Source organism: Mycena indigotica (genome assembly GCF_014461135.1).
Source record: "Mycena indigotica strain 171206Taipei chromosome Unknown Mind.scaff0003, whole genome shotgun sequence".
Lineage (NCBI taxonomy): Eukaryota > Fungi > Basidiomycota > Agaricomycetes > Agaricales > Mycenaceae > Mycena > Mycena indigotica.
In genome coordinates this window covers 2,493,810-2,507,730 of record NW_023503002.1, presented here as the reverse complement: position 1 = coordinate 2,507,730, position 13,921 = coordinate 2,493,810, and the positions used below count along the sequence as shown (strand labels likewise).

The window sequence follows — 13,921 nt, the reverse complement described above, 5'->3', positions numbered from 1 at the left end:
ATGCACTACTGCATTGTTGATTGCTGGGGAATACACTAGAGTACAGGATGCGGAAAAATAATGGACAAAACAAGAAACAGTCTATGAACGCTCGCCGCGCAACCGCCGGGCAAGAGCCAAATCTTTGGGCTGGATGGTGACGCGCTTAGCGTGAATGGCGGCCAAGTTGGTGTCTTCGAAGAGTGAGACGAGGTAAGCCTCTGCTGCTTCTTGCAGAGCCATTACAGCGGACGATTGGAAACGGAGATCAGTCTGGATAGGGGGGGTCAACGGAGTTAATGAGCGACGACGATGAAACGAACCTTGAAGTCCTGAGCAATTTCACGGACAAGACGTTGGAAGGGGAGTTTTCGGATGAGCAGCTCGGTCGACTTTTGGTAGCGACGGATTTCACGAAGAGCGACGGTACCCGGCCGGAAACGATGGGGCTTCTTGACACCACCAGCTGCGGCCTGGAAAACGATGGTAAGAGAGAAAGCTTAGTTGATCAACAGGCACGTACGGCAGTGCTCTTGCGGGCAGCAGAGGACTTGGAAGCAAGTTGTTTACGAGGCGCCTTGCCACCAGTGGATTTACGGGCTTGGAGGTGGAGAGTTAGAAGAGACCAAAACTGGTTCAAGACAACACACCAGTTTGCTTGGTGCGGGCCATTTGTTGGAAGTGTAGAGTGGTGGTGGTGGTGGTGGTCGGGAAGCAAGAAAAGCTGAGTGTGATTGGAGGTGTGACCGAAAGTTATAAATGAACGCGTCTTGTTGACCTGTGCGTGACTTTGTTGACGCGCGACCGAATTCAGCACAGCCACCGATTGCCTTCTTAAGAACCTGAGAGTCTGTGACCAACTTTCAATCGCACTTTCGTCTCCAACGTCCACCAATCAACTTTACTCTCCTCCCCCCTCTACAACAACTCATAAACAATGTCTGGCCGTGGCAAAGGTGGCAAAGGTCTCGGAAAGGGTGGTGCCAAGCGTCACCGCAAGATTCTTCGCGACAACATCCAGGGTACGTTGAATTCAACTCTTTCTTTCATGTTTTTGCTCACTTTTGCTCTCAGGTATTACCAAGCCCGCTATTCGTCGTCTCGCCCGTCGTGGTGGTGTGAAACGTATTTCTGGTCTGATCTACGAAGAGACCCGTGGTGTTCTCAAGATCTTCCTCGAAAACGTGTGTTTACTCGCTTTGCACTTGGTCGCTGGTGACTGACTATTTCCCCAGGTCATTCGCGACTCGGTAACATACACTGAGCACGCCAAGCGGAAGACGGTCACTGCTCTCGACGTTGTCTACGCCCTCAAGCGTTCAGGCAGGACGCTCTACGGTTTCGGTGCTTGATTGTGGCTTGTCAGGAGGACTTGCCACTGCTACCATTATGACTCTAGGTCGTCTCATTATACTTTACTCTCTCGCTGCATGTACTTCTATGTATTGTAAGAAATCCCGTGATCTCAATGCCTCTTTGAATGGCACCCGCTTCAGCTAAACGACGAGTGTCGTATATTATTCCCCCTCCCACTGAGCCTGTCCCTCGTCTGGAGTTACCTCCTGAAGATGTTGACCGCTTAGGCCGTGTTCACCCGCTCTTGGTTCCGTCCCGTGGCCAAGAATATGAACAAATCACCCGAAGTCGTAGACCCCGCCATCGCCTGGGTATTGCTGCCCTTGCGGTCGACACATCCACCCAGCTCGCAGGCAGAACAACTCCGGAAGGAATTCTCTACACCGCTGGTCGTGATGGCCTGGTGATTTCATGGGACCTCTCTTTGTCATTACGCCATAGACTTCCAGCGGATAATATCATTGGGCGAAAAGGGAGATGGGAAGCGTTGACAGGCTGGGCTGACGACGCTATCGATGAAGAGGGAGAAGAGGGGGACGATCGACCCACATTGGATGGCGACGTTCTTGGTGAGGTGACAGCAAGTTCAAGTAGAAGAAGGCCTTCGTCAGGCATTCGGGAGGTGCCTTTTGAAGAGGAATGGCAACTCGATCTAGAGGCAGTCCCTGCAGTGCGTGTTTAAATTCTTTTCCCCAGAATCTCATTTCTTCAAGGCTAGCTCATTCCGTCAATGCATGCAAGCCCATACTGACTGGGTCAACGACATACTGCTTTGCAACTACAATCAGACCGGTTCGCTCTTTTCTTCTACTTGTTCATGACTGATACACCACTCAACAGTCGTTTCTGCTTCCTCTGACGGGACGGTTCAAGCATGGACTCCCCACGCCGCTGGAAGCCCTGACCCTTCTATAGTTGGCATCCATAGCGACTATGTGCGTTGTTTGGCCTCTTGTCGGACTCAAAACTGGATTGCATCTGGATCATTTGACCGAACAATCAAACTCTGGGACTTGAGTCGCACACAAACCACGCCAGAACCTCTGACTACCCTTCAACCCGCCGATGCAAATTCCCCGAAATGCTCCGTCTATGCGCTTGCTGCTGATCCATTCGGCCACGCAATTGCCTCAGGTGGTCCTGAAAGAGTTGTGCGCATGTGGGACCCTAGGACAGGAAAGCGTTCAGGTATGCTTGGTTCCTAGATTTCATGGCATCTGATCACTCGAAAGGCAAACTGGTTGGTCATACAGACAACATTCGAGCAATCCTACTATCGGAAGACGCGAAATATGTGCGTTACTGGCGTCCACTCTTTCAAATCTAATAACAGTGTAGTTGCTCACCGGCTCCGCCGATGGTAAGCATGCCTTGACTTGTCGTTTCATGTTCTGACTTGCAAATATAGCATCCATTAAACTCTGGTCTTTGGCTACCCAACGCTGCCTTCACACCTTTACTCATCACGCTGACTCCGTTTGGTCGTTATTCTCTGCGCATCCATTATTAGAAACCTTTTATGCCGGAGATCGTGCTGGGATTGTTTCGCGCGTCGATGTGTCTCACCTGAACACCGATTTGGGCGAAGGCGAATGCGTTTTCGTATGCAGAGACGGCGAAGAAGTTTCGCCAACCACCCCACAAGCGACCGGAGGTATCAACAAGATAGTTGTTGCCGATGATTCTCTGGTTTGGACTGCAACCAGCTCGTCTAGTGTCCGACGATGGCGTATTCCCCCTCCCACCAAAAGTCCTACCGTGTACAAGGACTTTGATTCGAGTCTTGAACGGGATAGTCGCTCGCTCGCGCCCTCCGTTCTTTCTTATGATGGCGATGATGGCGACGAAGGAGACACGCGACACGGCATTCCCTACGCCAGCCTGATACGACTCACAAGTCCCATTGACCCATACCCCATCCGCAGCGGTGGTATGCGTGACCCGGAAGTTGCAACTCTATACTCTGCTGCTAGTGTCATTAGCGTCCCGGGGTTACGGTCTCCGGCATTGCATACCTCTACATCTCCTCATATGGGCTCCCCTATGAGAAGCGCACCACTACCCAACTCACGTGGTGCTTACTTTAGTCGGGAGCTAGCAGCGGATGCCCAACCACTCGTTCCCTCGTCAGATCCTGTTGGTACTCTGAAGGGTGAACGAGGTTTGGTTCGCGCCGTAGTGCTTAACGACCGAGTTCATGCAATCAGTATCGACACCAGCGGCGAAATTGGCGTTTGGGACCTTGTACGTGGGATATGCGTGGGAGTTATTCCTCGAAAGGCTCATGATGTCACTGTCAAAAGCCAAGAATGGAGTCCAAGGGATGCTCTAGAGAGAGTACAAGAAAAACTCGAAGGCGAGGCCGTTGTCGCGCCTTGGGCTACAGTTGATACCAAGTCTGGCGTCCTGGCCGTCCATTTGAACGAACGGTCCTTTGAGAGTGAAATATATGCGGACGAAGTGGGATTTGCTGGAGACCGTCGTTTTGGTGACGACGCCAAATGTACGCTTTCTCTTTGTTTCTAGCCTGACATTCATTTTTGGGGGGATAGTGAATATTGGGAAATGGGTGCTCAGGAACCTCTTTCTCGGGTTCATCAGAGAAGAGGTGCGGTCACGAAAATCGCAACGGGATAGTGGCCATAGTCAAGACACCACATCATCTATTCAACGTCGAGCAAGCGTTTCCAGCGAAACATCATCTCGACACAGAGGTTCATCATTTTCAGCAGAGCCTCGTCGTCGGTCTAGTAGCTCAACAGTCGTATCCTCTTCAAGAATGGTCCCAGCAGTTGCGCCGGTCATGTCTTCGACTCCATTGGGCGCTTCGCCCCTTTTAACACCCTTGATACCCCTTCCGTTAAGAGGAAAAGACCATATACCCTTGTCTCCCATTGCAGGGACGCCGACTGCGGCCAGCATGGATATGACGCCCATGCCTCAGCGTAGACCACGCACTGGTGAAAATGGGAAAGAGACTGACTATTTTAATATACGCCCTCGCCAAACGTTGAGTGCCACCACTCCTGGAACAGCGGCGGACGACTTTTCTGGCTGGGGTGGGCCCGCAACCCAGACTGCCAATACTCCCACCACTTTAATGGGACGTCTCAAGAGCTTCGGGAAGAAACGTGCCCATGATGTTCCTACACCTTCTCTACCGCCAACTGTCGAGGCTCCAATCGCTGAGGTCAGTTTAAAATCTCCAGTAGGATTGATTTCTGACTTTGTTTTTTTCGAAGGAGGCTGCTCCTGACCCGATATCGAAAACCCCCCGCTCAACTTTTACTTTCAGGCCCATTATCACCACCCTCTTCAGCGGAAGCACCAACACTGGGCCTGTCACCGCATATTCTTTTGTTGATAGAGGAAGAGGATGAGCTTGCGTACAAGACCATTTACCGGGGCACTGTGGGCTCGACAGGTTCTTCCGGAGATATTCACGCGTTGGAGGAAGCGATGCCGCTATGGCTCCTTGAATATCTTTTGTTGCATCGAATGCCGAGTACACCGCCACAGGTGAAACTCAGCTTTGTTCTGTTGCCTTGGATCGACAAGGACAACCAAGATGACCAACTCCCCGAGCTGCTCAACACGTACGTTCTTGCAGAAGTTTGAGTATGATGGCTAAGAGAGAATATCCAGCACACAGTCCAAGCTTACTGCCAGTCGCTTCCTCCGAGTCCGCAAACTCCTTGTTCATGTAAAAAATCCTATCCTGTCACTCCTGTTTTTATTCTCACGCTGCCGTTCAGGTTCAAGAGAAGCTTGAGAAGCTCGAGCCGCCACCGCCAGATGCGGCACGAACCAGGCCAGAGGATTTATACGAAATTTTGTGCAACGACTTGGTGTTGCCGTTGGACATGAGCATCGCCGCTGTTAGGCAATATGTTTGGCGGCAGAGTGCAGAGCTTATAATGCACTACCGCAGGAACAGAACCCGATAAAATAATACTTAGTCATTCCCATCTGTTGTAATCACATCACCTGTTCCCAACCTTCACGAGACTACTTTGACCTTCTTCTCGAGATGGACGAGGCTGGTGATGTGCGCAGCTAGCCAACAACACAAATCTATAAACAACAACCCTCATTGTCGCTCTTAGATCCTCACGCCACAGCAATGCTCAGTTCGCGGTTGTTCCAAGGTTGTCGAGGTCCCTACAGACCCATTAGCCAGGAAACCACCCAAAATGTGTCTCAACTGTCGGGGTAAACATCGACAATACGCCGATTCCAAAAGAGCGCGTAGGAAGGCAGAAAAGGCGCTGATCGTGGGTCTTTCAGATGGAAGTCTACCCCTTGAGGTATGGCCAATCGTGGTCCTACATAGTTATGCCCTGACCATTTCTTCCCAGCCGACGCCCACGAAACCAGCCAAGACGCTTCTCGAGCAATATCCAGAGCTTTTGGCGTCTTTGACATTAGCTGAACGCGCCAAACCGAAGAGAGTCAATAAGGTACGGTTATAGATCACAAATGAATAAGATCTGAGGGTGCAAATAGACTGCGATTGTACCCGCAAGTCCTTCTACGACTTCTGAATGGCCTATTCTTTACAATCCGTCATCGAGCTCGACATTAGCGGGTGCTTTAGGAGAACCAACACCTCCACCCATCCCTCAACTTCCTCTGCCGCCCGTAGAGACGTCGGCAGACGAAAAGCCGCGTTATTGTTCGGTCAAGGGTTGCAAAGTCATCATAGTCGAGTCCATTGGTGAGTGATCATAGCTTTTTGTTGCACTCATTCTTAGTTCCGCAGTGACTTATCCGTACAAAATGTGCCAATCCTGTCGAAACAGATATAGAGTTTATGGGGTCACCAAACGGAAGAAATCCAAAACCGCTCGGGCAGAACATGATAGAGAACTCAAACAACTACTTGACAAGGAAGACGAGCGTCGTGCTAATGAAGGTCTTGCCGTATGTGCTATATGTTTGACCCCAAGTTCTACCAAGAGACGCGCTTTCAGCCGCTTACAGAGTGCCCCGAAGAACTGGAAGCATATCAACAAGCTCTTGTTGACGCACAATCTGCGCTCCCTCTTCCCCATCAAGCTCTGACCCATGGCAAGCCTCAAGTAATCATGCCTCCCCCCGATCCACGTTTTGTGCGTCCAACATTAGCCAGTTCCTCCTCTTCGCCCCTGCGTGTCTGCAGCGTCTCCCATTGCCACAAGATTCTATTGGGGTCTTACCGTTTCAAGAGATGCGAAGTACACCGCCAGCAGAACCGAATGCATAGTTTCATTAAGAGAGGGCGAGAATTGATTCAGAAGGGCATCCTGGCTGAGGATGGCACTGTGCTCATCCAGCCTGGTCCTATAAAAGCGCCTAAATCGAGCAAGGGCAAAGAGAGGGCCAACTCTGAAGCGCTTCCAGCGACGTCTGTTGAAGATGACGATGATAACCAAGTTATCCAACCCACCCCAATCTCTAAGGTTCCTTCTCGTGTCTTTGTGGCCATACCATCTGACTCATATAATCAGCGTAATACCAAGTCGAACAAGGATCCCGCGATTTGCAAACAAGACGGTTGCTGCAACTTGATCATGCCAGGCACTCGCTGGAGGACGTGTACCAATTGTAAAGCCAAATGGAATGGCTCAAGGTCGGCGCCAAGCGTCTCTACGGATACTTCTGAAATTATACTCGAAAACCCTGCGGCATCTGAGGCTAGCTTCCAGATTCAATCACCGCCATTGTCGCCTAACCATTCCACATCAATACCATCGGTCGATGAAGGGCCGTCTGGAAACCGATCCTGGACGGTCCAAACACCAGAAACAAGGACAGCAGTGCCCATAGCGGCGTCTCCCCTTCATTATCAACACACTCAGCTACCGCCCTCCACTCCATTCTATCCATTCCTACCATCGCCTTTCCTCCCTGCTCAACAAGCAATGGTTCTCGTCCCTGTCTCGGTCCCAAGGATTCCCAATTATTCCCACGGCCCACCGCCTGTTCAGTACTACACGTTGACCCCAGCTCCAGCAGGCTATCTCCCTCAACCTCAACCATCATCATCACAAACTGAGCCGACCCCCACCATGTCTGTTTCCGCTTCAGCCCCAGCTCACCCCCCAGTGACAGAAGCAACGCCAGATCGCAAGACCGTTTTTGTTCCTCAGTCACATCCACCCCCTCCCAATATCCCTGGCAGACCTTACTCGCGAACCAGCAATGAATACGTGCACTATCAGTTTGAAAACGGCCAGGTAAGCTCCAAACTCTGGTTTTCCTCTCAAGACTGACCTAATTTGCAGCCAGTGAAAAAACGTAGATTCAGTGCCGAACAGTCAGAAGAACAAGGTCCAGACATTTCCGGACCAGCGGGTGGTATCATCGATTTCACTACCAATGAAGACGTCGTCGCACAGCGGCGATGCGGGAATCATAGTTGTCATCGAATTCTTCCTATTGGTGCTGCCAGCTCTTTGTGCGATAAGTGTCGTTCAAGGATGAAGAAGCGGCAAGCGGTGACCAAACAGAGATTTCGCCTGGAGCCAAAGAAAGTCCCGCAAGCTGCCGTCTCGTCATCGACTTAGCCCGCCTTGTAATTGTACAAGCAAACATTAAAATGTTGTAGCCAGTGCTTACCTAACTGTATTTGGTGACCGATGTGACCTCAAATTTCGTGGTCTCGACTACCAAGTCCGATTTTTCTCCAGCGACGCTTGTTCTTGGCTATCATTGCTATCATCCTTTGCATCGAAAGTGAGAGGAAGCTTCAACGGTAAATCACCATGGAAGCGCCAACAAACTGTCATGCGTTTTTTAGACTTCTTTGCTTCGACCTGCTGAACAACTTATCGCGTGGCCTCTCTTCAGTCCAACTCTCTCAGCTGGCCCAAGCTGCTCATAAAAAGGAGTAACCTGTCGTCCTAAGACCTAATCACACGCAGCAGTCGCATGCGCCAGCTTGTACTCTGCATCAGCAAGCGAGAGACACAGATGCAGATAACAAAGTCAAGCAGGTCAGCCTCGCAATGGTTCTTTCCGAGCGTCTCACCACGCGTCCCAACAGTTGCCTATAGACGGCACAGAACCGCTATCGCTTACGGCTTCACTCGTTGTCGCTGCTTCGTTGCGGACCTCGAGTCAGCTGTTATCAGACTGGCAACTCCTTGACTGAGGCCATATATGGTGTCCATGCGGTCAAATCTAAGCGTGATATCTATAAATCTGCCTGTTGGGTCCAGTTTCGAGCAGGTCAACTCCCTTCAATGGTCGCCCTCCCCTTGGTCCGCCTTTTGGCTTTTGTGTCTAGCATTCTGCTAGTTAGCCCCTTGGTAAACTCGATACCAACCAATGGCACCGAGTTTGCAGGCCTTGACCACAAAGCGCGCGAGATATTGTCCAGAGCTACACCAGCAGCCCCGCACTGGGTTATTTACGGCGATGCCTATGTTCCAGGCACTACTGGACCCCCCGCCGTCTCGGCAGTTACGGTCCGTCTAATCATCTCCCCGTTTGACCGTGCTAACTTGACATTGTAGGGCTTCAATGTCTTGTTTGTCTCCGAGTATTGCCGTTCGACCCGCCTCCTAATCGCCCATCAGCGTTCTCTCGTTTTTGTTGATTGAAGGAGCCTGGGATAAGGTTTTACGGTTGCCGTTTGTGCATGCGATTCATTAATGGCGACCATTCTAGGCCTATGAATGGACCACACTCACTGCGGCTGAACGTGCCAGTATCAAGTCGCAGTACAACGCTGCCGGCATCAAGATTATGGTCTCAGCATTTGGCTCGACCGATGTGCCCACTTCTACCAACGCGAATCCGACTACATTGGTCTGTGCTGTGCCTCGAGTCGAACATCGACTCATATGATTTCAGGCCACCACGATGGCAAATTGGGTTATCCAATGGGGACTCGATGGAATCGACGTGGATTACGAAGGTACTAATTACGCGCTCAACTCTGACTTTTCTCGAATCCTTATTATCCCCGAGACTTCAATGCCTTCGACGCGGGCAATGGTTCAGCGGAAAATTGGCTGATCACATTCACGACCCAGCTGCGCGCACTCCTCCCAACAGGTCAATACATCATTACCCACGCCCGTAAGTCCTTTGTTACCCGTTTCCTATCGAAGCATCCCCTGATGGCATGGAAATATAGCCGTAGCGCCGTGGTTTTCGCCAAACAAATGGGGTGGCGGAGGCTACCTTCGCGTCCACCAAGCGGTTGGCAACCTCATTGACTGGTATAATATTCAGGTGCGAAAGGGTTTGTCATCGCATGGTGCATTCCGTACTGATTCGGTCATAGTTCTACAACCAAGGCACCAACGAATACACGACTTGCAACAACCTTCTCACCACGTCCTCCTCTACGTGGCCCAATAGTGCCGTCTTCCAGATCGCTGCCAGTGGTGTGCCGCTTTCGAAGATCGTCATTGGCAAGCCTGCTGGGACTGGTTACGCCAACAACGGGTTCATGGACGCTGCGACCTTGGCTACCTGTGTTTCTCAGGCAAAGGCCAAGTCGTGGAGTAAATTTATCACGCTTTTTGACCGTCCTTTCTTATCGTCTGTTCAGATGGCGGTGCAATGGTCTGGGAGTATCCCGGTGCTGGTGCTGCCTGGATCAAGACCGTGCGAGGATCCGCCTTCCCTTAGATTCTTTTGGGCTTTTACTGTGTATCGACTCATGTTATTGATGAATGAAATGAAATGTATTTTTTCTCAATGAAGTTTCCATATATGGACATAAACAACTCTTTGCCATTCAAATAACGTGAATATTCATTAAAAAGTAGCAAAATATAACTGGTAATTTGAATAAAATGACCATTTAGACTGGTGCCTTGCACCCAAAGGAAGTAGCTGCTCCAGCTGAAGAAAACACTGTCTTTGCTGTTTCTCCTGCAGCCCAGAGACCTTGCCAAATGTTAGTCAAGTGTCTTCTCAAGAGAAGAAGCAAACAAACCAAGTCCAGCCATAGCTAATGCAGCAAGCATCAACAAGAAATTAAATAGCTTGAAGTACCAGCGACCAGAGAAGAGGCCCTAGACAATTTCAGTAACTCAAATGTTAAGGAGTCAGAACACACCCTCTTCCATCTGGACCAGTCCTGCCATGTGTCAACTCGATTTGGCATTCCTGTGGCAGGATTGAAAGGATAATCTGCTGCCATTGCATCACTGATAACATCATATCCAAGCCGCAGCATTGGAGGGAATGTGTAAGTGAACTGCATAATAGCAATAGCTGCAATAAGTCCATTGATTACAGCAACTTGAGGAATTGCAGAGGCCACAATAAAAGCTATAATTTGTCAGATAATAATTTAAACAAATTAGGAAATTATTACCTAGGGCCCAGTAGAGCACAACAAGGACTAAGTTAGAAACTATAAGTCAATTATTAAAAAATTATAAGAATGTGCTGACCAGCCCAGATATAGTGCCCTTTTGTGCTCATAAGCTGGGGACCCTTGAACCAGTCCACAATAATATTGTGATAAACGACCTCTGAGCTTGAATCAAATTTTGTTAGGAATATTCCAAAATATAACTTACTGATCCCAATATTACCATAAAGTCCTGCTGCAATAATGCCAGAAATAAGTGACAAACTATTTCCTGCAGTATTTGATCAGATCAAGCTATCATCATCATCAGAAGTAATAACATACCCACTGTCTGCCAGCTATATTTTGAGACACCTTGATATGCTAATGGAAGGACAAATTGCCCTTGTTTTGACTAGAAAAGGTATATCAGCTGAACATTCTATTTGGATGGCTTGTATGCTCACATAAACAAAAGCACCAAAAATTAGATAGGCAGTAAAGATTAATAATTGGGCCATAACCATGCCCTTCCAGAAATCCATTGGCCGCCTCATTTCAGCCATGATTTCTGGGAAAATCATAGCACCTCCATATGCATAGACCTATCAAAAAATTGAAAATTAAAGAAATAATAATTCAAAGTGACAGCATAGATTACCATATTCATGATACCATTAACCTATTGAATTTATATCAATCAAAGGGTGGATATAAACTTTTGAGAATTACCTGGAAAAATAATGGAACTTTGGCAAACAATTGAGTTTGAATAGGGCCAAAAGGAACACCAAGAGATGTTTCAGCAGCAGCATAGTTTGGTGGACTGTGAGCAACAAATCCCATTGCTGCAAACACAATGATCAGGTTGATCCTTTGTATTTTAAGTATATAAACTCAAGATCATTAGTATGACATACCAAACAGCGCTGTTAGCCAGCCAGCCATAGTTCTTCAGTGTTCGAATCTGTCCTATCATGCCACCAAGTATTGCCCAAACAATAATGGCTGCAGAGAAACAGATCTATTTGAAATAATCAATCTCTTTTTCTTGAAAAATATTTTTTAGCCAAGCTTCAGAAACTTACATGACCTTTAGCAAGTTGTGAAAGAGCTTGCCCATTTGCAAGACAAATGATTCCAACCTTTGGAGGGCTTAACAGAGAAGAAAGATGATGATCAACAGTTTCAACATACCACAACAAGCAGCTGAACACTCTGGAGGACATTGGAGATTCGACGAGCAGTGGTCCCGTAGATCCGATGCATAAGGTCAGCATAACTTTGGATCGGCTGCGGAACTATAAGTTTGTGGCAGATGGAGATTCGGGGGTGCGTACGTACGTATTTTGGGGAGTCGAGGCGGATGTAGAGTCGCCACAGCAAAAGTCCGGTGTATGACGCGATCAGACCCACTGTGTGACCAATTAGATTCACAGACAAAATGAGTGGGCAACGAACTGAAAAAGTAGAGCAGGATGCCGGGGACCCAGCCGGTCACGGATATGGCATATGGTGCATTGAAAGGGCCTTTGGGAACGATCAACAAGGTGGAAAGGGACCGTGGCAGAACTGGCTACCCAAAATGTCCGTCGTGATCAAGTAAAACGCGCTACCTAGATAATATCATTGTCAGCGTCCCGCAGTTGTAGATGATGTGGGGGAATATTCACTCCAAGAAGCCAAACGAAGGGCCCTGGACGCGGCCTCTCGCTCAGACAGCGGAATTTCGCGGTGCTTTTCGAGGTGGGGCGTGACATCGATGTTGACATTGTCGCCCTTGTGGCGGGACAAGCCGTTCAAGAACTTGTTGAACCCCTTTGGTGGCTCGGGGTCTTCGTCGAGCCTCTGAATTGCGGCGTAATAAAGGTAAGCCTCGAACGGTACCGCTACTACGCCGGTTGTCGTCTCTAGCGAGACCACATCAGCCTTGGAGCCCTCCTCAGAAGGACTGCCGATAGCCTCTTTCTCGTCGAGTTTGGGAGTTGACACTGGCATCAACGCAGAGGACAAAAGCGGAAGAGCAGCAAGGGAAGTGCTAGTGGGTTCCGTGCGCAAGTCCGGCTTTTAAGAACCCATAGCTATTCTGAGAGCTTGAGAGAGATCAACTGTCCGTGGATGACAACGAGGGAATGCACCGATAAGTGCTTAATTGAGTTTCGGCGTAAACACAAGCTTCAAGGCACACACTAGCAGAGAAAGAAAGTCCATTTTTTGCAGCCCAAAAACACGACTAAGCAAACACACAAGTCCGCAAAACGCGAGGCTGAGTAGCCCTATCTATTATGTCCGCGAGCACCAGCAACAAGTCCTGGCTAGTTGTTGCGCCAATACAATTCCTGAAGAGGTCTCAGGAGCGGTGAGCGAGGGAAATCCGCAGGAAACGCACCACGACAATCAGAGACAAGTCTTGAAAAGTGTCTCGATCTGCCAACCAAAGCAGCTTGTTCTCCTCTTCGCTGTAGATGATTACAGCCGGAGAAAGGTTATCGTCGAGGAGAACTGTAAAAATAAAAATCAAGGCACGTCGAAAGCAGAGATTCGAACAAGCCTTGAAGCTGGCTAGTCAATGGATGCAACGACCAGCGATTCCTTCTCTCATGTGACTCTACTGAGGTTCCACACGATATGGCTAGCTCGGGATTACTGCGAGAATTATTAGAGAGAAAGAAAAGTGGCCGGGGCCGCTGACCTATTATTGGTGTGTGCGACTAACCAACATGTACCTGAGTCGTGCCTTGTCGACTGGACGACAGAAAGCTGAACATGGTCCCCCTTATCGACGACTCTAGCGCGCAGAGCATCATTCGTAGCGCGACGGGTGATGCCAATGCTACAGAACCCAAATTAGCACCACTACAAAAAACAAAAGCAGGTTGGACCACACGCACGGAATGGAGTTGTCAAGATTGCCCAACACGCGCCCACCATCTTTGGCGCGGACCTGGATGTGGTTGAAGGCTCTAATCGGGTATTTGAGCGAGATTAAGATATCGAGTGAGTTTTTACAGCGATGGGGGAGTGTGGGCTGGCGGGGCTGGACTAGCGCTGGGCAACACTAATCGCCCATTTACTTGTCAGATTTCTGGCACACAAAGACCAAACGTGCCTTTATTCCGGAATTGACCCCGCGCTAAGGCTGACGGACGGAGAGGAGGTAAACCGCGTTTCATGCGCGACGCATTCGTTTCTTTTGTTGAAGTGCACATGCCAACTTGGCAGAACAGACAGGCAAAGCCAAAAATAATGAGCAGTCGAAACATTATCCCCTGGAGCGCAGTGTCAAAT

General features: G+C 49.3%; 5 protein-coding genes across 5 annotated transcripts; 3 read left to right on the top strand and 2 right to left on the bottom strand.

The window, feature by feature from the left end:
• Window positions 1-81: 81 nt before the first annotated feature.
• Window positions 82-717, bottom strand: MIND_00351000 (histone H3; the record flags this gene model as incomplete). The annotated part of the gene is made up of 4 exons (XM_037360356.1): window positions 630-717; window positions 503-579; window positions 303-452; window positions 82-252 (listed from the first exon to the last, which is right to left on the bottom strand). Exons 1-4 carry the CDS (start codon window positions 649-651, stop codon window positions 82-84), a joined length of 420 nt encoding a protein of 139 aa, XP_037223241.1. The 5' UTR covers window positions 652-717.
• Window positions 718-916: 199 nt separating this feature from the next.
• On the top strand, window positions 917-5,282 carry MIND_00350900 (WD-REPEATS-REGION domain-containing protein; the record flags this gene model as incomplete). The annotated part of the gene is made up of 16 exons (XM_037360355.1): window positions 917-1,001; window positions 1,054-1,163; window positions 1,215-1,323; window positions 1,379-1,426; window positions 1,476-1,904; window positions 1,947-2,005; window positions 2,049-2,127; window positions 2,176-2,523; window positions 2,568-2,629; window positions 2,674-2,695; window positions 2,744-3,838; window positions 3,888-4,525; window positions 4,578-4,676; window positions 4,729-4,931; window positions 4,981-5,038; window positions 5,091-5,282. 16 exons carry the CDS (start codon window positions 917-919, stop codon window positions 5,280-5,282), a joined length of 3,636 nt encoding a protein of 1,211 aa, XP_037223240.1.
• Window positions 5,283-5,353: 71 nt separating this feature from the next.
• MIND_00350800 (WD-REPEATS-REGION domain-containing protein) lies at window positions 5,354-7,883 on the top strand (the record flags this gene model as incomplete). Its single annotated transcript, XM_037360354.1, has 8 exons — window positions 5,354-5,383; window positions 5,442-5,642; window positions 5,694-5,795; window positions 5,842-6,052; window positions 6,098-6,258; window positions 6,309-6,776; window positions 6,825-7,553; window positions 7,602-7,883. Exons 1-8 carry the CDS (start codon window positions 5,366-5,368, stop codon window positions 7,881-7,883), a joined length of 2,172 nt encoding a protein of 723 aa, XP_037223239.1. The 5' UTR covers window positions 5,354-5,365.
• Window positions 7,884-8,561: 678 nt separating this feature from the next.
• On the top strand, window positions 8,562-9,960 carry MIND_00350700 (Glycoside hydrolase family 18 protein; the record flags this gene model as incomplete). Its single annotated transcript, XM_037360353.1, has 9 exons — window positions 8,562-8,786; window positions 8,835-8,848; window positions 8,898-8,937; window positions 8,989-9,129; window positions 9,175-9,238; window positions 9,292-9,402; window positions 9,461-9,558; window positions 9,611-9,833; window positions 9,881-9,960. The coding sequence occupies 9 exons, from the start codon at window positions 8,562-8,564 to the stop codon at window positions 9,958-9,960; spliced, it is 996 nt and encodes a 331-aa protein (XP_037223238.1).
• Window positions 9,961-10,135: 175 nt separating this feature from the next.
• MIND_00350600 (Aa-trans domain-containing protein) lies at window positions 10,136-12,631 on the bottom strand (the record flags this gene model as incomplete). The annotated part of the gene is made up of 17 exons (XM_037360352.1): window positions 10,136-10,221; window positions 10,271-10,349; window positions 10,394-10,608; window positions 10,655-10,681; window positions 10,734-10,814; window positions 10,863-10,925; window positions 10,979-11,048; window positions 11,101-11,238; window positions 11,295-11,315; window positions 11,366-11,507; window positions 11,554-11,657; window positions 11,722-11,778; window positions 11,831-11,926; window positions 11,978-12,048; window positions 12,095-12,163; window positions 12,214-12,249; window positions 12,307-12,631. The coding sequence occupies 17 exons, from the start codon at window positions 12,629-12,631 to the stop codon at window positions 10,136-10,138; spliced, it is 1,680 nt and encodes a 559-aa protein (XP_037223237.1).
• Between the last annotated feature and the right edge of the window lie 1,290 nt (window positions 12,632-13,921).